Raw genomic sequence first — 26,948 nt, 5'->3', positions numbered from 1 at the left:
TTAACTTCATGTTTACGTCACATTACAGAATTTTGTTTACAGTGAATAATTTTTCTCATTTTATTTTTCCATTTCAATTGGATATCTCCCTGCCGCCGTTGGATAAGCAGCTGCAGCAGCAAGTCGTATAACCCAAGCTTACTTATTTGTTAGATAGTTTAATTAATTTCTTTGCGTGTTTTTGGGTACTTGCATTGTTAAATTCATATATTTCGGGCGTATCATAGTATTTAACAGTGGTAGCATCGCGCTTTAGTGTTTACTTGGTAGATTCTTATTTAAATTGCGTGTGAGTTTCGTATAGGAGGTGAAATTTCGATTTTTAGTTACTGTAATCGTAAACTCAGCAGATTGTAGTGCAGTCATTAGGCATTTGTACAGGTTAGTTGATACATTCTTTGCGTGTTTCGCTTGCGTTATCTAGGCACGGACTCGTGTTTCAGTAACTGTTGTTCAACATCAATTAGAATGGACAGGGACTGCGATTGCTGTGTTCGGATGAGGGCTGACTTGGCATCCCTTCGCTCACAGCTGCAATCGGCGCTGACTTCGGTCGCGCAGCTTGAGGCTGTTGCCAATGGGCACCACTGTGCGGAGCCGGACTTAGGTATCACGGGAATGTCAACCTCGTCCCGTCTGTCCCCAGATCGGTCTGCCGCTGTGGTTGCCCCGGTTGCTGCCCGCAGTGGGGCTGAGCCCTCGCCTGTGGTTGATTGGGAGGTCGTTCCAAGGCGTGGCAGGCAGCGAAAGGCGTCCCCGGAGGCTGATCAGAAAGCCTCCCCGGTGCGTCTGACAAACCGGTTTCAGGCACTGTCTCTGGCTGAGCCAGATGCAGCTGCCTGCCCTGTTTCAGAGGATCATTCTCAGCCTTCAAGGTCCGGGCAATCGCAGAGGGTGGGCTTACTGGTAGTTGGGAGCAGTGTTTGGCGCGTAATGGGGCCGCTTAGGGATACGGCGGCTAAGGAGGGGAAGAAATCCAGTGTGCACTCCGTGTGCATTCCGGGAGGAGTCATTCCTGATGTGGAAAGGGTCCTTCCGGATGCCATGAAGAACACAGGGTGCAGCCAGCTGCAGGTGGTGGCACATGTCGGCACTAATGACGTGTGTTGCTTTGGATCTGAGGAAATTCTCTCTGGATTCCAGCGGCTATCTGATTTGTTGAAGGCTGCCGGTCTTGCTTACGAGATGAAGGCAGAGCTCACCATCTGCAGCATCGTTGACAGAACCGACTGCGGACCTTTGGTGCAGAGCCGGGTGGAGGGTCTGAATCAGAGGCTCAGACGGTTTTGCGACCGTATTGGCTGCAGATTCCTTGACTTGCGCCATAGGGTGGTGGGGTTTCGGTTTTCGCTGAATAGGTCAGGAGTTCACTACACTCAGCTGGCGGCTACACGGGTAGCGGAGGCTGTGTAGCGTGGACTGGGCGGTTTTTTAGGTTAGAAGGCCTCGGGAAAGTGTGGGATGGGCTGCAATGTCAAAGGGTGTTTGGCAATTACAGGACGTGCTTGGATCAAGGAACAGTCGGAATTATAGTTGTAAATTGTTGTAGTTGTGCTGGAAAAGTCCCTGAGCTTCAAGTGCTAATAGAAAGCACAGAAGCTGATATCGTTATAGGTACAGAAAGCTGGCTAAAGCCTGAAATAAGTTCTGCAGAAATTTTTACGAAGTCTCTGAGGGTGTTCAGGAAAGACAGATTAGGCAGAACTGGTGGTGGAGTGTTTGTGTCTGTCAGTAGTGGTTTATCTTGTAGTGAAGTCGAAGTAGATACTCCGTGCGAATTGGTATGGGTGGAGGTTATACTTAACAGCCGAATTAAGTTAATAATTGGCTCTTTCTACCGACCCCCAGACTCCGATGATACAGTTGCGGAACAGTTCAGAGAAAGTTTGAGTCTCGTAACAAATAAATACCCCACTCATACGGTTATAGTTGGTGGGGACTTCAACCTACCCTCGGTATGTTGGCAAAAATACTTGTTCAAAACCGGTGGTAGGCAGAAAACGTCTTCCGAGATTGTCCTAAATGCTTTCTCCGAAAATTATTTTGTGCAGTTATTCCACGAACCCACGCGAATTGTAAATGGTTGCGAAATCACACTTGACCTCTTAGCCACAAACAATCCAGAGCTGATAGAGAGCATCATGACTGGTACAGGGATTAGTGATCACAAGGTCGTTGTACCTAGGCTCAATACCATTTCTTCCAAATCCATCAGAAACAAACGCAAAATAATTTTATTTAAAAAAGCGGATAAAGTGTCACTAGAAGCCTTCCTAAAAGACAATTTCCATTCCTTCCGAACTGACTATGCGAATGTAGATGAGATATGACTCAAATTCAAAGATATAGTAGCAACAGAAATTGAGGTATTCATACCTCATAAATTGGTAAGAGATGGAACGGATCCCCCGTGGTACACAAAAAAGGTCCGAACGCTGTTGCAGAGGCAACGGAAAAAGCATGCGAAGTTCAGAAGAACGCGAAATCCCGAAGATGGGCTAAAATTTACAGACGCCCGAAATTTGGCACGTACTTCGATGCGAGATGCCTTTAATAGGTTCCACAACGAAACATTGTCTCGAAATTTGGTAGAAAATCCGAAGAAATTCTGGTCATATGTAAAGTACACAAGCGGCAAGACGCAGTCAATACCTGTGCCGATGGTACTGTTACCGACGACTGTGCCGCTAAAGCGGAGTTATTGAACGCAGTTTTCCGAAATTCCTTCACCAGGGAAGGCGAATGGAATATTCCAGAATTTGAAACACGAACATCTGCTAGCATGAGTTTCTTAGAAGTAGATACCTTAGGGGTTGCGAAGCAACTCAAATCACTTGATACGGGCAAGTCTTCAGGTCCAGATTGTATACCGATTAGGTTCCTTTCAGATTACGCTGGTACTATAGCTCCCTACTTAGCACTCATATACAACCGCTCGCTCACCGATAGATCTGTACCTACAGATTGGAAAATTGTGCAGGTCGCACCAGTGTTCAAGAAGGGTAGTAGGAGTAATCCATTTAACTACAGACCTATATCATTGACGTCGGTTTGCAGTAGGGTTTTGTAGCATATACTGTATTCAGACATTATGAATCACCTCGAAGGGAACGATCTATTTACACGTAATCAGCATGGCTTCAGAAAACATCACTCTTGTGCAACGCAGCTAACTCTTTATTCACACGAAGTAATGGCCGCTATCGACAGGGGATCTCAAGTTGATTCCGTATTTCTAGATTTCCGGAAAGCTTTTGACACCGTTCCTCACAAGCGACTTCTAATCAAGCTGCGGAGCTATGGGGTATCATCTTAGTTGTGCGACTGCATTAGTGATTTCCTGTCAGGAAGGTCGCAGTTCGTAGTAATAGACGGCAAATCATCGAGTAAAACTGAAGTGATATCAGGTGTTCCCCAGGGAAGCGTCCTGGGACCTCTGCTGTTCCTGATCTATATAAATGACCTGGGTGACAATCTGAGCAGTTCTCTTAGATTGTTCGCAGATGATGCTGTAATTTACCGTCTAGTAAGGTCATCCGAAGACCAGTATCAGTTGCAAAACGATTTAGAAAAGATTGCTGTATGGTGTGTCAGGTGGCAGTTGCGCTAAATAACGAAAAGTGTGAGATGATCCACATGAGTTCCAAAAGAAATCCGTTGGAATTCGATTACTCGATAAATAGTACAATTCTCAAGGCTGTCAATTCAACTAAGTACCTGGGTGTTAAAATTACGAACAACTTCAGTTGGAAGGACCACATAGATAATATTGTCGGGAAGGCGAGCCAAAGGTTGCGTTTCATTGGCAGGACACTTAGAAGATGCAACAAGTCCACTAAAGAGACAGCTTACACTACACTCGTTCATCCTCTGTTAGAATATTGCTGCGCGGTGTGGATCCTTACCAGGTGGGATTGACGGAGGACATCGAAAGGGTGCAAAAAAGGGCAGCTCGTTTTGCATTATCACGTTATAGGGGAGAGAGTGTGGCAGATATGATACACGAGTTGGGATGGAAGTCATTACAGCAAAGACGTTTTTCGTCGCAGCGAGACCTTTTTACGAAATTTCAGTCACCAACTTTCTCTTCCGAATGCGAAAATATTTTGTTGAGCCCAACCTACATGATGAATGATCATCAAAATAAAATAAGAGAAATCAGAGCTCGAACAGAAAGGTTTAGGTGTTCGTTTTTCCCGCTCGCTGTTCAGGAGTGGAATAGTAGAGAGATAGTATGATTGTGGTTCGATGAACCCTCTGCCAAGCACTTAAATGTGAATTGCAGAGTAGTCATGTAGATGTAAAGAGGCAGCAGTCTTCTCTCTTACCATTGCACTCTCTGTGGGCTCTTAGTGTGTCTGATGCCTTCCCCACCATGTTGGTGTAATGTCATCCTCACGACAAGCTGGTCCCTCCCATGGTACGGTCTGAGTGACCTGCCCTTCTTTTTTAACCCTGCCTATTCTCCCCATCTCCTCCCAGAGGAAGGAACTAATAATTTCAAAAAGTAGAGTAATGTTTTGTACATCGTCTTATATACACTGAACAGACAAAATATTATGACCATTCCTCACCGCAACTTTGGATGCTGCCTAGCGGCATTGCGGTCACCTAACACAGTAAGAAAAGTATGTAAGTAGAGCAGATACACAGACAGGTGGCCACTACAGTGAAACATCGGGTGGCAGATGCGAAAATCCATTGAGATAATAGACTTTGACAAAGAGCAGATTATTATTACACAGACACATGTGCCAACTATCCCGATTTAAGCAGGAGACTTCCGATTTTTCCTTCTTATTCCCGATCTCCCGACAGTGAAGACCGATCTCCCGATTTCAGAGCAGTTTCAATACTTTCCTTACTATTTGAAAATCCTGTGCCTTCGGTATATTAGTGGATGACAAGGTATGGCTGCTACTTGTCTTATGTGAACTTGGTAGATTGGTGCAGTGGCTGTTGGGAGCAGCAGTAGGCGTAGCTCATGCCTCGTATCTACAAGGAAGTAAGGAACTTATCGTTGGCAGCGTTCAGAGACAAATGAATATCTTTCAACTAGTACCAATTTCCACCGCTTCTGTTAGCACCAGCGCAATCGTGAAGTTATCGTGGACAAGCAGTAGTCGATAGTTGTTCCAAGCGAAGTGATTAGCATTGTTATGTCTAAAAGGCAGTGTTGCCAAGTTAGGGGATTTCCCCCTAAATTTAGGGGGAATTAAGGTGCCTATGGGGAAGTTAGAGAGATAAATGTTTCTGGGTTTCTACCCTCCCCTCCCTGCCTCTCCACTCGACAATTTCATTCTTGACTCCGTTTTCTCGCCCCACTGCCCTGCTTGCTTACCCGGCAGTTGACAAATTATTTAGGGGAATTTTGAGTGCAATATAGGGGAAACAGTGTGCGAGGGTTGGCATCACTGCTACAAGACCATTGCCTAGAATGTAGGATCATTGCGTTCTCACTTCTGTTGCACGATTTGTGTACTCAGTAGTAGTTGTTGGCTGCGTATCCTGGAGGTGTTGATTATCTTTTGTGCAGAATGGCGAAGAAATGTGATGCAGTGTTCAGAAACGTGTATAAGGAAGAGTTTTCGCGTTTAAGTGAATCGAGGAAGGGACAAACTTAGGCATTTTGTAGTGTATGTAGATGTGACTTTTCAGTAGCTCATGGTGGGAAATGCGACATTTTTAAACATGTGCAAACTAAAAAACACCAGGAGTGTGTCCATTGTGTAGAACAGAACCAGAAACTTAACTTCTCGTGTAAACCCCAAAATGTAGATTCTGTGACGAATGCCAAAGCTTTATTTACCGCATTTATTATAGAGCGTAACTTGCCTATAAACTGTGCTGACCACGCTGGGCCTTTGTTTCGCAAAATGTTTCCCGATTCTTAAATTGCGAAACGATATGGGTGCGCCAGAACAAATACGACCGCTATCCTTACGGAAATGTGCATGGAAGGAAAAGCGAAAGTTATTACGCACTTGCAGTCAAATACATTCACTTGCAGTTGAATCCATTCGCTATTGCCACTGATGGTAGTAATAAAATGGACTTTTAAGTTATATCCTATTATCTTATCGTTCTTCAGCCCTGAACTCCGTGAAATTCAAAATTACATACTCTCTGTGCCTAATTTAAAAGGGAATGCCACTGGAGCTAATATCGCTGATTTTCTTCTTTCAAATTTACGGGAATTCCGTATTCCATTAAAAAACTGTCTGGCTTTGGGTGCCGATAATGTTCCTGTAATGGTAGGGCTAAAAAAGGCTGTGGCAGGATCTTTGAAGCAGGAAATTGCTAACTTAATCATTGTAGGCTGTACTTGTTGCCTAATTAATCTTGCTACTGAGAAGGGGTCGACGTGTTTGCCTTTAAACGTTGAAGAAAATATTACTTATCATCATCATCATTTAAGACTGATTATGCCTTTCAGCGTTAAGTCTGGAGCATAGTCCCTCTTATAAAATTCCTCCATGATCCCCTATTCAGTGCTAACATTGGTGCCTCTTCTGATGTTAAGCCTTTTACATCATCATTATTCTTAACCGAATCCAGGTACCTTCTCCTTGGTCTACCCGGACTACTCCTACCCTCTACTGCTGAACCCATGAGTCTCTTGGGCAACCTTGCTTCTCCCATGCGTGTAACATGACCCCACCATCTAAGCCTGTTCGCCCTGACTGCTACGTCTATAGAGTTCATTCCCAGTTTTTCTTTGATTTCCTCATTGTGAACACCCTCCTGTCTTTATCATCTACTAGTACCTGCAATCACCCTAGCTACTTTCATGTCCGTAACCTTACCATTATTGATTAGGTAACCTGAATCCACCCAGCTTTCGCTGCCATACAACAAAGTTGGTCGAAAGATTGAACGGTGCACAGAAAATATTATTGACATATTTTATTATTTGGAAAGGAGAACAAAGAGGAAAGAAAAATTTAGAAAGTTCAAACTTTACATGACACAGAAATGAGGAAAATTCTGAAACATGTGCCTACACGATGGTTATCTTTGAAAAGATGTTTGGATAGGATTTTGGAATAGTGGGACCCTTTGGTTAGTTTGTTCAAGAGTGAAATTGTAAGTAAGGATTCTGAAGTGGAAACTTTGAAGAATTATAAAATACCAAAACATACTCAAAATGTAGATGTGTCTACTTCATATCACAAGTCCAGGCACTGTGATAAGATTTCACCACACTCCTCACTTAAAAGAAAAACCCAATCATCAGTTTTACGGAAAACTATTGACACTGTGGACCATGCTTTATCATGTGAAGATTGACTGTTCATGTTTCTGTCATCAAATTTACATAAATCTTTATGCCTTTTCCTTTCAAGTTTTATGCCTGTCTTTGAGAGCCCAAATGTAGCTCTTCAGTCAAGTGCCCCACATATCCACTTATTGAGGTCAATTTTGGAAGAACTATTGAAGAACGTGATGGGAAGATTTGTGAGACCACTCATTGTTAAAACCTCCAGCTCTCTTAATAATGTAGATTATCACACTCCAGCAAATCAAAAGGATGATTGTGATCTGATGATACGGAATTCTACATTTGCTTTGGTGACCAATTTGAATCCTGTAGAAAAGTCTATATTCTTTTTAAGTCTGAAAGAAAATATTTCTTATCATCATGTGATTACATGATACACAAATTTCCATTCAAAGATGAAGTTTTAATGCATGCAGGAGTTGCAAATATTTCTATAATTGTCAAAGCATCATTTTCCAGCCTTAGATTTTTCAGAAATAGGTTTCCTGATATTCTGACTAATGATAGTGAACACTTAGATACAGAAGTTGATATTCTTCGCTCTCAGTTCTGTAACTTTCAGCTGGAAGAAATCAATTTGGCAGCAGAGAGAATTGATGTTCAGTGGACGTTGGTAGGTCAGAAGAAATCGGTTGATGGGGTTCTTCAATATGATAAACTTGCAAAGGCGATGCTGGCTATTTTTGTCAGTTCCACATAGTAATGCGGAATGTGAGAGAATTTTTAGCACAGTTATAAAGACGAAAACTCAGTTCAGGTCCATGCTTTCAGAAACGCCTTTGGAGAAATTTTTGATTTTAAAATCAGTTCAAAAAGGCAAGTGCTTTGAGCAGAAATTTAGTTCAGAGTTTTTGAAGAAGGCTAAGTCAGCTACGGGTGTGCTGAATAAGTAACTACCGTAATCAGACAAATTCAGACTGATAAACTGTTCAGATTATTTGCTAAGTCTTACATGTACATCCTGTATAAAATTGATTTAAATTTGGGAAAGATGTTTTACAGATATAAGATGCCATGCAAATATGGGTTGCAATATGAAATGAAAACGTGTGATCATTTGACAGTGATTTATTCATGCAAAAACTGTGCTAATGTCAAAACAGAAATCTAATATACGTTAATTTGTTTCCCCGGATCGTAATTTCGAACTGTAGTTCTCTCGAGAGTGCTTCATTTGAATGTGTGTGAATCCAAAGAAACCTGCAGAGCTCATCTTTCATATTGTTCAGCATGTTGAATGATAAATTATACAGTCCGAAGGCTCAAGTATGTCCATTAATTACATGTAAATAATAAAACAAATGTAATTGAATTGTTAAAATTATTGAATTATTTCAACTTTAATCATCAGGGATGTGTTGTAATTCACAATAGTACATCGTTAAAATTCTCCTGATTTTTCACTTTTGAAAGTTGGCATGTCTGCTCAGAGCCTGTGAATGAGTATTTCGAAAATGGCTTAGCTGGTTGAATGTTCACATGGTACTGACATGAGCATTGATGGAAAGAGGAAGGACAGTGGAACTACCACTAGGGACTAAATGGTTGGACATCCACGACTCTTCACAGAACATAGGGTTCGGGAGCCTTGTCTGCTCTGCAAAGTAGGATAGATGATGATCTGTGGTATCTTTGCCAAAAAAGCACAATACTGGTGCACACGCAAGTTTTTCGGTGCACACTGTTCATCGTACATTGTTAAAACATGGAACTTCACAGCAGACCACCCCTGTATGTTCATATGTTAACCCAACAACATCATCAGTTAAGATTGCAGTGGGCACAAGGTAGTCCAATTCGCCCGTCGATTGATGGCAACATGTCTACTCTTTGGGTGAATCACATTTTTGCTAGACTAGGCCGATGCTCATCTCAACAAACGTCATTGAGGTGAACGGCAGCTCGAAAGGTGCAGCACACCCAGACCACAGACTGGTGGGAGCAGTATTATGCTATGAGAGACATTCTCCTGCACTTGCATGGGACCTGTGGTAGTAATTGAAGACATGCTGTCAGCTGCGAACCACCTGCAGCCCCTCATGCTTAATGTCTTCCCTGATGGCAATGTCATCTTTCGGCAGTATAATTGTCCATGTCTCAGAGCCAGAACCATGCTACATGGTTTGAGGAGCATTATAGTGGACTCACATTGATGTCTTGGTGACCAGATTCACTCTGATGTGAATCCTATGGAACTCCTGTGGGTTACTATCGAGCACCATCACCATATATGCAAATCAGCAGCCCATTACTTACACAAATATACATGACCTGTGCTACACATGTAATGCCACAAACCTACCAACAAGCTGTCGGACCCTTGACGTGCAGAATTAGTGATGTATTTTGTTCCAAAGTTGGACAGACAAGCTATTAAGCAGGTAGTCATAATGTTTTGGTTCATCTCTCTCTCTCTCTCTCTCTCTCTCTCTCTCTCTCTCTCTCTCTCTCTCTCTCTCTGTGTGTGTGTGTGTGTGTGTGTGTGTGTGTGTGTGTGTGTGTGTGTGTGTGTGTGTGTGTGTGTACTGGTACTAGCAAACACAGTGCCTGACGAACAAAGAGAAATGTCCGAAAGGGAATGGCAGTGTGGAGGGTGGTGGGAGGGGGGGGGGGATTAAATAAAACTTCAGTTTCTTTTCCCCCTTGCCCGTTTATAAAGTAAATTCAATTTATCAGTATGAGGAGTGCATTTATTGGTATGATGCTGCTGCACCCCATATACCTGGGATGCATGCACTGATTCAGTTGGGAAGATTGTTGTACAGCTGTCGTACTCTCCCCTGCAGTTACTATGACATAGGGATGTTGTTGGCATCTGAGCTGGTCCCACTTTTATTCTAGCAGGAACAGATTGCGGATCTTACTGGCTGGAGGAGTACCTGAATACATGCAGGCAGTTCAGGGATGCTCGTGCCACTTGTGGACCAGCATTGTCCTCTTGAAAAATGGTACTACAAAATTGTTGCAAGAGAGGTAACATGCGAGGACATGAGCCATCTGTGACAAACTGTTGTGCTGTGGAAGTTCCTTCAGTCACTACCAGCTGCGACCTGAAGTCGTGCCCAAAGGCTCCTCACACTGTGGCACCAGGAGTAACACTGCTGAGCCTCTCCAAATCGTTAGAAGAATGGGGCCTTTCCCAGGGTGCTGCCGTACTCGCCAAGGACCGTCATCCAGAGAAGTGCAGAACTGCGATTCATCACCATTTGTCAGCACTTTGTGTGTCCGTGTGATGACATCAGTGGACATGCATTGTTTCTTTCCCTTTTTTGTGATGTTAATGGCAGCTTACACATATGATAGTAAGTGTCTAGTCCGGCTCATGCTAGTCTCTGACTGATGGTGTGGGATGACACAGTGTTGTAGGGAGTGTGTTACTTTTTCGGATGACAGGTGCAGATGTGAAGGGGTTACAACATGCTTGGTTGTCGGTATAGCAATCCTTTCTTGCAGTGATCGGATGTGGTCCACTGGAAGCTTGATGACAATGCTTGCCATTGTGTTCGTGTGCACTCTGCTATCGGGTCACTGTCACATCCGTATGCCCCAATAATCTGATATTGCAAGATGTTTTACTAATCTTCTGGGGGACGTGAACAGGCTCAGAATTGTTATAATGTGGCCCGAGACCGTAAACTTGAAACATGTAAATTTATCATCCGTTTCTACCACATCTCTTCTTTCTTTCGACTTCATTTGCAGTGCAGTTGGTCTTGTGCTGGAAACTGTACAGGAGTACTCCATCTTCCAAATTCTACAAAATTATTGAACAAACTACTACTTTTATCTGCATATAGTTATCCAGCATTTACAGCTTGGAAACACCTCATATTGTACTTATCTGTAATATGATAATTGGAGTTACTTAAGTTGTGTTTGTTGGATTTGACAGATTATTGCAGACTAACTTCTTTTTTTGTCTGTAGATGTAATTGCTGATTGTCATGACCATCCTTATTTCTTGGAGTATGTTGTAATTCCATGGTGGAACCAAGCTGCAATGAGAAACCTCTAAACTAGCAAATGTCACAAAGCGGAGGCACTGCAAGTGTCACTGCATCTAATAGAAATGCTGTGTCCATCTCCACTCGATTGCATGCACAGACAGAAATGAATTCCAACAAACAATAAACATATCCAACCATCCAGATAAATTAACAGAAAATATTTTTGCAATTGATGAGCATCATTTGTCAATACTAACAACATGATGCAATGTATAACTTGAGAAAAGTGACATAGTACACCACAATTGCACAATTCAATCAGCTGGCCAAATGGAGACCCACAATGATACCATTTTCAAACCCTAGTCAGGAGCTGACAACTCTTCTCAATGTGCATGCAGCATTTCCTTCACAGTGATCACCCTGCATCTGACGCTGTTCCTGACCCATACTTTCCATACCGAGCCTAGTAACAACACTAAACACGAACAACAGTAATCCGCTCTGGTGGCCTTTCTACATGTCACAGAGAACTGCAACTAATCATTTACATGCAGTTATCTTTGAATTCTCGTACCCACTTATGCACTTTGCAAATCTGTTGGTGAATTTCTGCAGCAGACAGGTTCCTTGCTGACAAAAACTGTATCACTAAGTGAACCTCACGTGCGGCAGGTGAGTTGAAAATCTTAAAAATTTTGAAAGCACATAACAGAACCGTACATGTTAGGTACAGGGATGAAACGGAGCACAGTTGTTCCCGAGGCATGCCGGTACACGACACATGCGCTTGTTGCAGTATGTGCACGAACCACTAGTGTCTACAACAAAACGGACCTTACTTAACCCTAGGATGCATGGTGCCGAAAACACACATGAATGCATATGCAGGGCCTCCAAGGCTCTGCCCTAATTTGAAATTTTCCTGCTTTCATATAATCATTCTTTGGAGTTAAATTTATTTCTGTCAGATTTATTGTCACATTAAAAGATTCCTAAGATACAGTAACAGGATCTGTTGGGCATGATAAACATTTTATTAATTTTTTAAAAAAATGCTTAGAGTGAATTTTTATTAGTTAAATCCATTTACATACAACATATAAAATAATTTTATTAATTCACTTACAAGTTGCAGTTTACATTTTATAACATTTATTACAATCAATTTCTTCAATTAAAACACACTCATTATTCACAATATTATGTATATAGACAATATTTTGACAAAAATTATTATTCATTGTCCACATAAAATTGAATTTTTCTAGTTTTCAACATGTGACAAACAAGAAGCACAAAGAACGCCACTATGTTCCTTACAAATGTTGGTTTTACACTTAATGCATGTCATAGCACTTTTCCTGTGTTTATTATATAGACAATAATTGCATCATCGTCTTTTCCTAAAACAGGTAGTTGGTTCGGCAATATGACACCTATTTGAACACCACATCTTTGCATGGCATCAGCGATTTCATTTGGAAGATTAGGGATCTGAATATGAAGTTCCATTAATGGTCTTACCATTTCCTCTGCTAAATCTCTTACGAACAAACGCCTTGTATCACTTCTTCCACTATGGTATGTCGGATGTTGGGCGGAAAATAAAATTTCACTGTTCATTGCTGCGACATCCATCATATACATAATGCAAATGGCTATCTTCTTGTTTGTCTCTTGCAAATGTAATAATGAATTTACTTGTCCATTTGATCTACTCCGCCCTTCGTACAGTTATAGAACTTTATTATATCTGGTTTCTTTTTTGCATGAGTTTCATCAAGGTTTCTGTCGTGATGCATTGTGCTAATGAGAACTACAGACTTTCTTTTTGGTAACATAACTCACCATTGTAATGTCACCTCTAAATGCAAACAAAGAGGTATGAATCACTTTTGAGGCAGATGGTTTCATCTCGTTAGGAATTTCTGGTTTATTTTATTGTTCCCATCACTGTAATTTGCTTCTGAAGCATCTCTTCTGCCAGCTGCACAATAGTAAAGAAGTTGTCAACAGTAATATTTTTTGATGATCCTTCAATGCTTTTAGCAAGATCTTTCACCACATTCAATACAAGATTTTTCTGAATGGGTTCATGGGGCTTCCTTCCTGTGTAAACAATTCCATCTAAAGCATATGCAAATGTAGCATCACATAATCAAAATATTTTTATGCCATATTTGGCTGGTTTAGAGGGCATATACTGGCTGAAGCTGCATCTTCCATGGAATGGGACTAGCTGTTCGTCAACTGTGAGCGAATCATTGGGAATCATTCTATTTCTACACTTGTCAAGAAATAGTTCCCATACATAGCGAACAGCCGCAGGTTTGTCATCTGCAGATCGAGCTTCACAGGTACGCCTATCATCAAATCTAATCATTCTCCTTATATCCTCGAATCTATTTATTGACATGGTGGCCTAACATGTAGGATTTGCCTTTCCATCCAAGAATAAGTCTCTCATAGGGACATCCCAACTCTTCTCAACACCAGAAAGCAGTAAAAGACTGAGAAAACCCTCCATTTCAGCAAGCAAAACGTTTTTCCACGTTTTACCACATAAAGCAGCCACTCTTCTGCCTTGAATATTTGTGCAGTTGATTTCCTCTAGTATTTCCTTGGAGATGAAATAGTCCCAGGCATCCTTAGGTTTACAGGTTTTCAAACCATGGGTTGGACCAGGTGCCTTCTTTACAATATTATGGACAGGTGTACGAAAAGTTGCAGGAGGATCCAATTTCCAAATCGTTTCATTCCAACTAATGTATGTGTGGTCTTCTATGCCTTTTTGTGGTGGTTCTTCATTTTCAGACTCTGATGAAGTAATATTATCGGAAGGACTGTCATCTGCCTCAATATTCACATCTGCAGTTTCATTGGCTGATTCTTTTCTACTTGCATTTTCAAAAATATTTCCTTCCTCACAAGAATCATCTTCTTCAAACCACTGAGCCACAACGCTTGCAAAATTAGCTGCATTTGCATGTACTGACTCTCTTGTTTTGCGTGTCGAAGCCATATCAAAAGCCGTGTCTCTCGAACAGCAGCTTGTGCAGCACTAAACGAGTCATACTCGTAAAAATATGGGCCTTGCAGCAACAAACAAACAACAGTAACAATGAGTCTGACAAGAGCAGCTCAGGATGACAATACTATGCAATAATAAAACATTTGATAGCAAAAAGATCAATAATAAACCAACATCACCAATATGTGAAAATAGTGTGTATTATTTTTTAGTTATACTGTTACTACTACAGCTACTGCTGTTGTTGGCACTGCTGTTGCTGGAAATACCACTATAGTTATTGTTGAATTAATAACTGCTCCCAAACAAATGTTGAAGACACTATAGGCTAAAGAACATTTATAAATGTGTGAGGGCTTCTGAAGCCCTGGTTATGCATTCACAGTGTGTGGGTAAACGTATTGAATTAAACAAAAAGACTTAAAAAGGTATCTCATTCAAACTTGATAGGAGGAAGTCAGAGTTAGTGAAAGAGTACTGGAAAGCAGTTTAAAAAAGAGAGAGAGAGAGAGAGAGAGAGAGAGAGAGAGAGAGAGAGAGAGAGAGAGAGGTTAAAAAAACACGAGTCGTAGCAACTTTTGGTCAGCTTTAGAACACGCTGATGACTATTGGGTGAAACGAGAAAGAAAATTAATCGAAAATTAAATGCCTAACAAATGAAATAAATCACATTAAACTGACTGCAATTGTTGTCACAAGAATAAATCGCAGTGGAAAGCCCCTTTGGAAGATAGTATCTTCAGTATGAGTGGAAGTTCAAGAACTAGGCTGAATAGTGATTGTAGTCTTTGATTAATGTGTTAGGTGCTGTTGTTTAATTTGACCTGCATCCATGGTTCACTAGTGCTCAAGCACAGCACTACAGAATGTTGTCGTGGGGACAATGAGACCAGCTTGGTCTCATGCAGCCAAGCATGGGAATGTATACTACGAACTTTTGCTTTTTATGAACATCTACTGTGTGTGAACTGCAGTTTTTCTGAAACCATTTGTACCCGGAATCAAATTGACTTTAAAATTGAACAAATACTGTACAACAGCATAAATTTCTGCAGTAGAAGATTTGTGCCAGTGTTGTACTCGCGTGTTTTGTGCAGAAATTTTGCCGAAGCTCGCCATGAGGTATGATAGAAATGAAGGATGTGTGTGAGGTGCTGGTTCCACACACCCAGTGAGAGAGCAGCAGGCATTTTGGGAGTAAGAGACATTGTGCCATTCTCAAGTCAGTATAGAAGCAAAACCCACTGTGTGTTCAAGGGGGGGGGGGGGGGGGGGGGGGGTGCAAGTTGTGTTCTCAGTTCCTTCTGTAATAAACACCTCAGAAATCCAAGCATATTCAGAAGAAACAGCCAAATATTTGTGACTACATAGACGTTACTTTCATAGCTGTGCTGTTGGGATGACTACAATGATGATTAAATCAAAAAGTAGACAACCAATAAATGACACAAGTGTAGGATAGGTGTTGTGTTAACATTTCAAGCAGATACTTTGCATCAATAAAAGTTCGTAATTTTGATTAGTCAGAATACATTAAAAAATAAATTTTCCTTGGGGTGCCTCTTAAAAAGGGGGAGGGGGGTTGTCTTATATTCAGGGTCATCTTATACTCGGATAAATACAGTATTCTAAATGAACAAACTAACTTAAGAAACAAGAATTTTATTGAAAATTTTACAAATTCCTCTTACTTAAGGAAATTGACCAGAGATGAAATAATCTGAGAATGAAGTCTTTCGAAATGGCAGTGATACATTAAACATTCTTGGTTTTCTTGCAGCGTCAATTATTGTTGAGATATATGCAGTAAAACAGGAAGAGTCCTGTGTAGACAGGGTAAAAGGCCGATTTTTTGTTGTCCTAAGAAAATGAAGGAAATGATGTGCCCTGTTAAGGACAGCCTCAGCGTCCCTGGAATTTATGTCATCACTTGTAAATGTGGAAGAAATTATATAGGTTAGACCATTCATAACAGTTCCGACCCTGCTGTGCCGGATGCCAATGGCATATTAAGAATAGAGAACTATAGAAATTGCCAATTGTGGAGCACAACCTCACTAACAAACATTAAATACTGTTTGATGGTGCGTGGAACAAGTGCTTGATGCAGAGAAGCAGCAGAGACATTCCTGGCAGTGTTTATGTTCCCATGGAAGTGTGGCACCTCCAGCGCAGACATTGACACTGTCTGCAAGAGCAGTACATAATCACCAACCAACCAAAAGCCGTCCCAGGGCTATATGAAGCCACCACAGCAGCAGTGAACACAATCAGTTGCTCCGGATGATGACAATGGATTCTTCAGTCGAAAGCTCAAGATTTTATCCAGAATTGATGTGGCAAGAAAATTCAGTGTGTTTTACATACATGAAATAATCGCCTACAATACACTCAACAGAATGTATACAAATTATACACTCCTGGAAATTGAAATAAGAACACCGTGAATTCATTGTCCCAGGAAGGGGAAACTTTATTGACACATTCCTGGGGTCAGATACATCACATGATCACACTGACAGAACCACAGGCACATAGACACAGCCAACAGAGCATGCACAATGTCGGCACTAGTACAGTGTATATCCACCTTTCGCAGCAATGCAGGCTGCTATTCTCCCATGGAGACGATTGTAGAGATGCTGGATGTAGTCCTGTGGAACGGCTTGCCATGCCATTTCCACCTGGCGCCTCAGTTGGACCAGCGTTTGTGCTGGACGTGCAGACCGCGTAAGACGACGCTTCATCCAGTCCCAAACATGCTCAATGGGGTACAGATCCGGAGATCTTGCTGGCCAGGGTAGTTGACTTACACCTTCTAGAGCACGTTGGGTGGCACGGGATACATGCGGACGTGCATTGTCCTCTTGGAACAGCAAGTTCCCTTGCCGGTCTAGGAATGGTAGAACGATGGGTTCGATGACGGTTTGGATGTACCGTGCACTATTCAGTGTCCCCTCGACGATCACCAGAGGTGTACGGCCAGTGTAGGAGATCGCTTCCCACACCATGATGCCGGGTGTTGGCCCTGTGTGCCTCGGTCGTATGCAGTCCTGATTGTGGCGCTCACCTGCACGGCGCCAAACACGCATACAACCGTCATTGGCACCAAGGCAGAAGCGACTCTCATCGCTGAAGACGACACGTCTCCATTCGTCCCTCCATTCACGCCTGTCGCGACACCACTGGAGGCGGGCTGCACGATGTTGGGGCGTGAGCGGAAGACGGCCTAACGGTGTGCGGGACCGTAGCCCAGCTTCATGGAGACGGTTGCGAATGGTCCTCGCCGATACCCCAGGAGCAACAGTGTCCCTAATTTGCTGGGAAGTGGCGGTGCGGTCCCCTACGGCACTGCGTAGGATCCTACGGTCTTGGCGTGCATCCATGCGTCGCTGCGGTCCGGTCCCAGGTCGACGGGCACGTGCACCTTCCGCCGACCACTGGCGACAACAACGATGTACTGTGGAGACCTCACCCCCCACGTGTTGAGCAATTCGGCGGTACGTCCACCCAGCCTCCCGCATGCCCACTGTACGCCCTCGCTCAAAGTCCGTCAACTGCACATAAGGTTCACGTCCACGCTGTCGCGGCATGCTACCAGTGTTAAAGACTGCGATGGAGCAAACTGGCTGACACTGACGGCGGCGGTGCACAAATGCTGCGCAGCTAGTGCCATTCGACGGCCAACACCGCGGTTCCTGGTGTGTCCGCTGTGCCGTGCCGTGTGATCATTGCTTGTACAGCCCTCTCGCAGTGTCCGGAGCAAGTATGGTGGGTCTGACACACCGGTGTCAATGTGTTCTTTTTTCTATTTCCAGGAGTGTATTTTATATAGTTTGTTTTTATACTAATTATATCTTATTACTATTAATAAGTGGAGCAAAAAAAGTATTTAAATAAAACAGTTACACATGTGACTCAAGACAAAGGAAACAGTATGCATGAACCTAGAATACAAACATCTTTGATATCAAAGTACATTGCTGACATTGTATGCTGTATGCTGTCTTATCTGTAGCACAATGATAATGTGCTAAAAAACAGTTAAATGTTTAAGTAAAATTTCCACAAAAACCTACAAAAATTGGATGAGGACACAATTAAAAATTATACATAAGTATGGGCAACACAAAAAGAAATTGCATGCGTGTCTCATAGCATATAGTCTTGTGTTTTGTATGACCCATTGTATAGCTTCTGTAGGACTGCTGAAGACGGGCATGTAGATTGATAGACCAATATCAATAATCTGGCCAAATACAAGAACTTTTAATCATCTGCATCTTCACATTTTAGAATTTGTATTCTAAGTGAAAATATAGAACATTGTAACTTTAGGCTACTTTATGTATTTTTTCAAAATTTGTCAAGCTATACAGGAATAATCTGCAATGCAAATATCTGTAGCTTGCTATAATTTTGTCTGTTGGGTGTTCCTTTTGATACCATTAATTCTTTTGTTAATCCTGTGAAAGTACACAATACATTTACATATAGCTGTGTTTCTTTACTCCATTTACCAGAATATGGCCTACCACTTTTGTACTCCCCTGGTATCCAGAGGTAGTCCATTGCACTGGCTGTAGTTTCTGTTTGTTGTGAAATATAGCTTTTACGGTTATGGCAAGTATACAAATCACCAAATAATGTTGTTTTAAAGGGCATTGGGAAGTATGCTTACCACCAAAGTAGCTATTCCACAAAACCTGGCAGTATACTTATCACAAAATGTACATTTCTTTTTGGACTTTCAGAAGAATATTTACCACCAACTTAGTGGCTTTACAGCATTTGTGGGAATAGGTCTTTTGATCTCTGCATGTGCCTGAGACTATACCAAGTGTGTAAAAATTGCTTCAACAATCATTTTTTGTTTGTTGCGAGATCTGACAATAATTTTCTGTTTGTTGTGAGATGACTGCCATTGTCAGTTGTGGAGTCAGAACAAATTACTTCGTTTCTATAGCATGTATTATTGTCTCTCATGTAAATTCATTTCTTTATTGTGGCAATGTTAGGAAAAGGATAGATTGCTACTCACCATATAGTGAAGATGTTAAGTCGCAGTCAAGTATAACAAAAAGACCGCCAAACAAGTAAACTTTTGACCAAAAGACCTCCTCCTAAAGTACACATTCATGTGAGCACAACTTGCACAAACATCACTACTTTCGTGGGCTGCCAAGGCCTCGCTTTTGTAAATGTGTATGTGTTGTCTGCTTTAGAAGAAAGCCTTTTGGCCAAAAGCTTACTTGTTTAGCAGTCTTTTTGTTGTGCCTGTCTGCGACTCAATGCCTCTATTATACGGTGAGTAGTTATCTATCCTTTTTGTAATATTGTCATTATTCCATGTTGGATTTTTCTTTAATCTATGATGAACAAAGTTTCTGTGATTGTTTTCACCTTGTGGCAAGTACAGTATAAAAACTCAAAATGCAATGTGTTGATTTCCTCTCTGCTTCACCGCCATGTATAATAGCAACGCACATACCACAATAGTTTAACAGCTCACAAAAGAACTGTGGAAGACATACTTTGTACCATAGTTATCAGAGCTAATCACAAAAATGAAATCGTCAGTAAACAACAATCACAAATTTGGTATAAGATACGAAAAGAATTAATTTCACAGCATCGCTACAAAAAATGTGCCAACAAAGGGGTTATGTTGCTCTGTTACACATTGAAAGAAAGGGTTTGCCACAATTAAAGGGACATACGTAGTGTTCTTTCAATTTTGTAAAAGACACTCTATTTTCTGTTTCCTCATTTATTAAGCAACACGCTGTTCACACAGGGAAGTTACCCGGTCGGCCCGTCACAGCCGATTGCAGCACCTGTGGCGCCTCCCCACCCAGCTGTCACCCCCGCTGTGCCGGTCGCTCCCGTAGCCACTCCTGCGCCTGTGACAGCTCCAGCACCAGCTCAGCCATATGTACCGCCACAGCCCGTGCCACCCGGATCTGGAACGTTCAACTTTGTCCCGCCGCCAAAGTCTAAAGCCCAGACGAAGCGCGAGAGGCAACTTGCGGAGTTCCAGTTCGTCCGACCTGCCGTCAAACCGACTGTTGTGAGTAATTTGTTTATTGCTTGTGTATGTTTTAGTATGTGTGGTAGCAAAACCTGAATAACAGCACACAGTAGAAATCTAGATGAGTAGCACGATATACAAAAGAAGATTGAAACGTAATTAAAGAAATAACGGCAGAACTAGGATTAATACCTCTGCATGAAAAAAGAAGAAGGAAAAAACAATAGATGAATACAAAAGGAAATGGGAAAACCTCATCAGTGGGATGGAGGATGACAGACTACTAAAAGTACTGTACGAATACCAACCATTAGGATGAAAAACATAAGGGGCCCCAAAAGCAGGTGGAAGAACTTGGACTGGTAAGTAGTGATAACAGGTCAAAGGCTAACATATTCAGGAAATGATGATGATGATAAACTAGGTAGGATACTGACCCTGCAACACTTTTAGAAGACGTGAGGGTGGCTTGGTAAATATGGTAAATTTCCATGAAGATGGTGGCAATGCTTCTGGAAAACCTTGAAAAACTCAAATTCTCTGGGAATTTCATTTTACTTGGAAAAATTAGGAAATATGAGGAATTTCATAGAATCTTGGGGAATTCTGTATTATTAACCTAGCATTAAAATTGAATTTTATCGAGTATTATAAATATAAAAAACTTTAAAATACATAATATTTCAAGTTGTGTTAATGTTATGAATATTATTCCACATAAATTAGAAGTGTTTAAAAACATATAGATCAGTTGAGAGGTAAGAAGTTATTATTGTGATATGATCTCTACCCCCCCCCACCTTCACCCGCAATTAATTTATCAGAGCTTCTCACACTCACATTTGGAGTTCACCCCCCCCCCCCCCCCCCTCCGATGTTTGAGTAGCCATGCTGATGGGAAAAAGGAACATTTTTGTTGCGTCGTCGTGGCTGGGAAGTTTGCTTGTTTCAAGTAGCATAACATTTTAATTTGAAGGTTTGGAGTATTGCAGAAAACAGAATTAGGTGAAGTTCAAGCAGACTCTACACTGTCATTGAAGACCATTTACTTTTGGATTAATGAATTTAAATGTGCTTGAACAAGTACAGAAGATGAAGTGCATTCCAATTGTCTTATTGGGATCACAACAAAGGAAGCCATTCACAAAATCTGTAAGATGGTAATGCAAGGCTGCTGGGGAGGGGGGACACGTAAAATTGCTGAGACTGTAGGCATCTCAACTGAGTGAGTGAGTGCATAATATCCTGCACGGAGAATTGGCTGTGAGGAACCTGTGTGTGATGTAGGTGATGGGATTGCTCACATTCAACCAAAAGTGCATCCAGCAAAACGAACCAGTGAGCTTACACTTCAAATGCCGGACGACTGGAACCAAGCTGTAATACATCCTCTACATGAGGAGGGCGACAAGACGGACACCAACAATTACCAAGGCGTATACCTACTTCCAGTGACCAAAAAAATTATATCCAAAGCTCTACTGAATAAGATGGAAGATAAAAGTCAAAATGCACAATTGGTGAGTTCCAAGCAGGGTTCAGAAAAAATGAATTTTGCCAAGAGTAAAATTTTTAACATCAAAATTATCCTCAGGATCAGAAAAATGTGGAATCTTAAAACAGTTGTTATATTAATGGATTTCAAAAAAGCATATGATTCTGTGGACAGACAGACAGAAAGACAGTAAATATTCCTAACACTGGAAGATGCAGTTATCAACAGTGCCACCAGACAACTAGTCAGACACACACACTCACAGACACAAATTTAAAAGTTAAATTCCTGGGAGACATTTCTGAGCTCTTCAGTATTAAAACAGGTGTTTGGCAGGTCGATGGGCTCCTACCGGTTCTCTTCAGTGTGGTCTTACATATGGTCATGAGAAAGTGGGATCAAGAGAAACACATCAAGGGGATTAGTCTGGGACAAGAACAGCAATATTTGAGGTGAAATGTCTCAATTTGATGATAGTGCAATAACAGGGTGGCGATCCTTCTGGAAAACCTGAAATTCTCTGGGAATTATATTTTACCTAGAAAAATCAGGGAAAAATCAGGAATTTCATACAATCTCAGGGAATTATTTGTTTTTAATCTAACATTGGAATTTGGTTTTATTGAGTTTTAATTAAAATCACAAATACATGTTTAGTCTTGGGGTCTGTAGTAGTTGGTTGTTCCTTGGTCTGAAATAATAACTGTTGTAAACTGTGGGGATACATCGCTTTATCAATACTATCTTAGCGTAGCGCAAATACCCAACGTTAATGGTGAACTCAACATGTTTGGAATATGTAGGAAGCAACCTTGCTGCAACATTTCAACTGCCTGATTTACGTGAAACAACCAGGCCAGCTACAGCACATTGCATGTTTCTTATGGATTCCATTGTCATATCTCTATGAGGGACACACCACCTATGATCAAGCCACCTGTAGGTGCAATAATCAGCAGAGTCTGGATAACCTGTACCCTTCTGGCAGCAAAGCCCTATATTATTATGGTTCTCGCAGTTTGTGTTTGTGCAGGTGACAGGGGATGAGGCTAGGTACAGCTACCTTGTCACAGCACTAAACGAGGGCATAGCTATGCAGGTGCAAGACATTATGATTGTGCTGCAGAGCTTCAATCGGTGTGCAGCGATTAAGGGTGCTCTGTTCACCCACCTGATGCAGCTTGAGGTGAAAAGACGTACTGACGACATGAGAGAGTGAACACCCTCGTAGTTGCTTCATTGCCTGCGGATGCTTGCGAGCAATGCTGTCAGTGATGATGTATTACGGGACATCTGGCTGTCACAACTACCGCCTGAAGTGCAGGAAATATTAACAGTGTGCGCCAGTGATTTTAGATGCACTCACTCGAACTGCTTTTCAGAGATATATCCTATCACAAATGCTGCAATTGTATGCCCACAGGTGGTTAGCACCTGTGTAATGCCCCTCATATCTATATCAGTGCAAATTGATAAGTTATGCCACAAGTCACCAATTTGCAAACATTGTGCCCTTGATGATGCGCACAGTGCCATCACTCGGCAAGGAGATGCTGTCAGTTACTTACAGCAACAAAAATCTGTTGGTGCCATAAGAAGTTTGGTTTGGAAGCATGGAAATAAAACACACTATGTGATATGGGGACTGCTACAGTGAGTCAGTGACAACAGCGTCTGGTCTATTGAATGGCAGCTGTCGCTTATTCGTCGTAAAGCGGTACATGAAACAGCAGTTTTTGTTAGACGCGGGAGCAGAGGTGTCAGTGTGTCCAGCTGCTTTTCTGCCATGCCGCAGCTGCAGTGACCACCACCTTTTCTCCGCCAACAATTCTTTGATGTAATGTATGGTTTCGTGAGACGTGATTCTCTTTCTAGATCTACGGTATAAGTTGGAGTGGCAGATGCGAGCCACCCTAGTCTGGAGGCCAATTTCTTGTCATTTTATAGTGTTTTACCAACCCCAACACTGCTACCAGTTTAACCAACAATGGGAGACTGTGATGTGTCACTGGTATTACTGTACGAACCACAACATACCACATTTTACTATATAATCCCTACCCCAAAACCTTCAATCCATTCATGGCCTCATCGATTACTACCTGAAAAGCTTAGGGTAGTAACAAAAGTGTTTTCGTCCATGATAGCACATGGAATTTGTCGACCCTAAAGCAGTATCTGAGGCGAGCTGTTACAGGTTGTACCAAAGAAGAACAATGGTTGATGTTCGTGCAGTGGCTACCAACAACTCAATGCGAGCACAATCCAAATGGGTATTCGATTTCACACATTGAGGACTTTGCACACAACGTATATGGCAAATACATCTTTTGTACCATTGATTTAGTGTGTGCATATCATCAGGTACTTGTCATGCCCGAAGATATAAACAAAATTGTCATTACTACTCTGTTCGGTTTCTTTGAATTTATGGGAGTGCCATTCGGACTATGCACCACCACAAACATTCCAACGTTTCACGGATGTATACTATCGATATTTTGGTGATGTCTGTTTCAGAATCAGAACATGTGGAGCATTTCTGCCAAATCTTCAACCAACTTTGTTCGCAGGGACTTATTATTAACCTTTTGAAGTGAGCGTTTGAAATGAAAGAAGTGCAGTTCCTCAGATACACTGTTGGTGACCAAGGAATCTGGCTGTTACAAGAGAGTGGGGGAGCCATACTCGAATATCCATGGCCGGACATGGTCTGGGAACTGCTACAGTTTTGTGGCATTATAAATTTCTACAACCATTTTGTATGTAACCCCGCACAATTGATGACTCCATTAAATGACTTGTTTATAGGGGATCCAAAACTGAAGAATGAAATTGTGTGGACCATTAAGACAGAAGTAGCTTTAGTGGAAGTGAAAACTGCCATCACTGAAACTACGATGTTAGCACACCTGACCACTCTGGGCCCCCCTCACTTTTATGCGGCAACAATGATAGACACCATGCTACAGCAACGAATAAAACAGTGTTGGCAGCCTCATGCATTTTTTAACCAAAAGCTATCACCAGCACAACCAGGCTGTACACATGCTTGCATGTTTTATGTGCCATATGCTCGAAGGGCAACAGTTTACTTTGATCATCGACCGCAAACAGCTGTCATTTGCTTTTTATCAGAAGACAGACAGAATATTGCCACAACAGCTATGCCATCTACTTAATCTCAGCGAATTTATGGTGTATGTTGTCCATTTTCATGCTTAGCTGAAAATTTCAACAAACACACTCATGTCAAAACGCTCACGACTGCAATCAATTACGAAGCCACAGTGAGGTCACAACACATTGATCCAGAGCTACACACAGTACTGAAGCAAACAACCAACCTGTGCCTACAGTAACATTGGTTAACGTACAGATTTATTATGATGTTTCAATCACGAAGATGTGACTGTTTGCTCCCTTGCAGCTTCGACATGAAGCCATGGTGTCACTGCATAACTTGGTGTGTCCAAATGTCTACACATGGTGAATCTTGTGAAGCACGCTTTCATGTGATCGGGTGTGGACAAGGATTGCAAGCTGTTTGTGTGACAGTGCATTGCTTGGCAGAGGAATAAAACAACCTGACATGTCAAAGCGCCACTAAGCACATTTATACCTCCATTCAACAATCCGAGCACCTCCATTTAGACCTAATGGGTCATTACCACCATATGAAGGTTTAACTTACTGTCTCACAGCCATTGACCCTAATCCATGTTGACCAGAAGCCTTCCCATGAACAGTGGCAGTCATATTCTTTCAAGGATACGTTGCCTTTTTCAGCATACCTCTTTGTGCGACCACAGGTAATGGCCAGCAGTTTGAGCCATTCTTCGTCTGTAAACACCATTGTGTCGGACATGAAGCTGGTAAGCTGCACTGCAGCTTGCCATGCTGCAGCTAACAGGCTTAATGGAATGACTGCACCAGCAATTAAAAGCAGCATTAACCTGTCGTGAGTCCCATCATTGGATGGAAGCATTACCCATGTGCTTGTGAGCCCTCCATGCACCCTTTAAAGATGATGTCAAGGCTACAGCAGCTGATCTCTTATATGGGCAAACAATACGACGACCAAGTGAATTTCTGGAGAATTCACCTAATGGTTGTATTGGTGCATCGGATGTCATCCCCAAGTTATGGGCACAAATCTGGCATCTCCCTCCTGTAGCATCGTGGGCCAAATAAGTTGTCATCTTCTTGTTTTCAGGGACCTTGATGGAATGTAGTCAGATTAAACCAAGTGATGCTAAGGGATTAAGTTTATGAAATGTGACACTTTAAGTACTCATAGTATAAGAGTTTCGCTATTTGGACAGGAAAATAACAGATGTTGCCCGAAATAGAGAGGAAATAAAATGTAGACTGGCAATGGCAAGAAAAGCATTTTTGAAGAAGAGAGATGTGTAAACATCAGATACAGATTTAAGTGTTAGGAAGTCTTTTCTGAAGGACTTTGTGTGAAGTGTAGCCATCTGTGGAAGTGAAATATGGAGGATAAACAGTTTAGGCAAAAAGAGAATTGATGCGTAAGAAACTTGTTGCTAGTAGAAGAATGCTGAAGATTAATGGCTAGTTCATGTAACTAATATGCAGATACTGAACAGAATTGGGGAGACAAGAAATTTGTGGCTCAACTGAAAGAAGGGACTGGCTAATGGGACACATTCTGAGACGTCAAGGGATTGCCAGTTTAGTATTGGAGGGAAGTGTGGGAATAAAAATTGTAGAGGGAGAGCAAGAAATGAATACAGTAAGCAGATTCAGAAGGATCTGGGTTGCCATAGTTACTTGGAGATGAAGAGGCTCTCATGGAATATAGTAGCATGGGGAGATGCATCAAACCAGTCTTCAGACTGAAGATCACAACAACAGCAGCAATATGTGACCAAGTCCTTATTTGGCACGACACAGTACACAAACCACTCGTATGATGGACTTTACAAAATCCTCAACAGGGGTGAAAAGATGTTAAAGGTCAGCATTATGAATGTTTGCTGCACAGTCTGTGTGGTTTGCCTGAAATCCACATTTTGCAGCTCATCCATTGCCACAGGCAATGCAGATGCTCCACCTATTTGGAAAACTGCACACCCAGCTACCAGCAACCAGCCCGTCATGAACCATTCACACCAATCAACGAATGACAAACT

At 41.9% G+C, this 26,948-nt stretch overlaps 1 protein-coding gene across 7 annotated transcripts in view; it reads left to right on the top strand.

Annotated features, from left to right (window-relative positions):
- The window catches only part of LOC126292295 (protein piccolo-like), a 153,541-nt gene that overhangs the window by 89,147 nt on the left and 37,446 nt on the right, over positions 1–26,948 (top strand). For all 7 annotated transcript variants that reach the window (XM_049986217.1, XM_049986220.1, XM_049986214.1 and 4 more), the window contains exon 6: positions 20,061–20,333. In XM_049986217.1, the coding sequence (XP_049842174.1) occupies positions 20,061–20,333 (273 nt within the window). The remainder of the gene's footprint in view (positions 1–20,060; positions 20,334–26,948) is intronic.

The sequence above is a fragment of the Schistocerca gregaria genome, chromosome 9 (assembly GCF_023897955.1).
Source record: "Schistocerca gregaria isolate iqSchGreg1 chromosome 9, iqSchGreg1.2, whole genome shotgun sequence".
Taxonomy (NCBI): Eukaryota; Metazoa; Arthropoda; class Insecta; order Orthoptera; family Acrididae; genus Schistocerca; species Schistocerca gregaria.
Note: the sequence above shows the minus strand (reverse complement) of the source record. Positions and strands in the feature narration are given on the sequence as shown.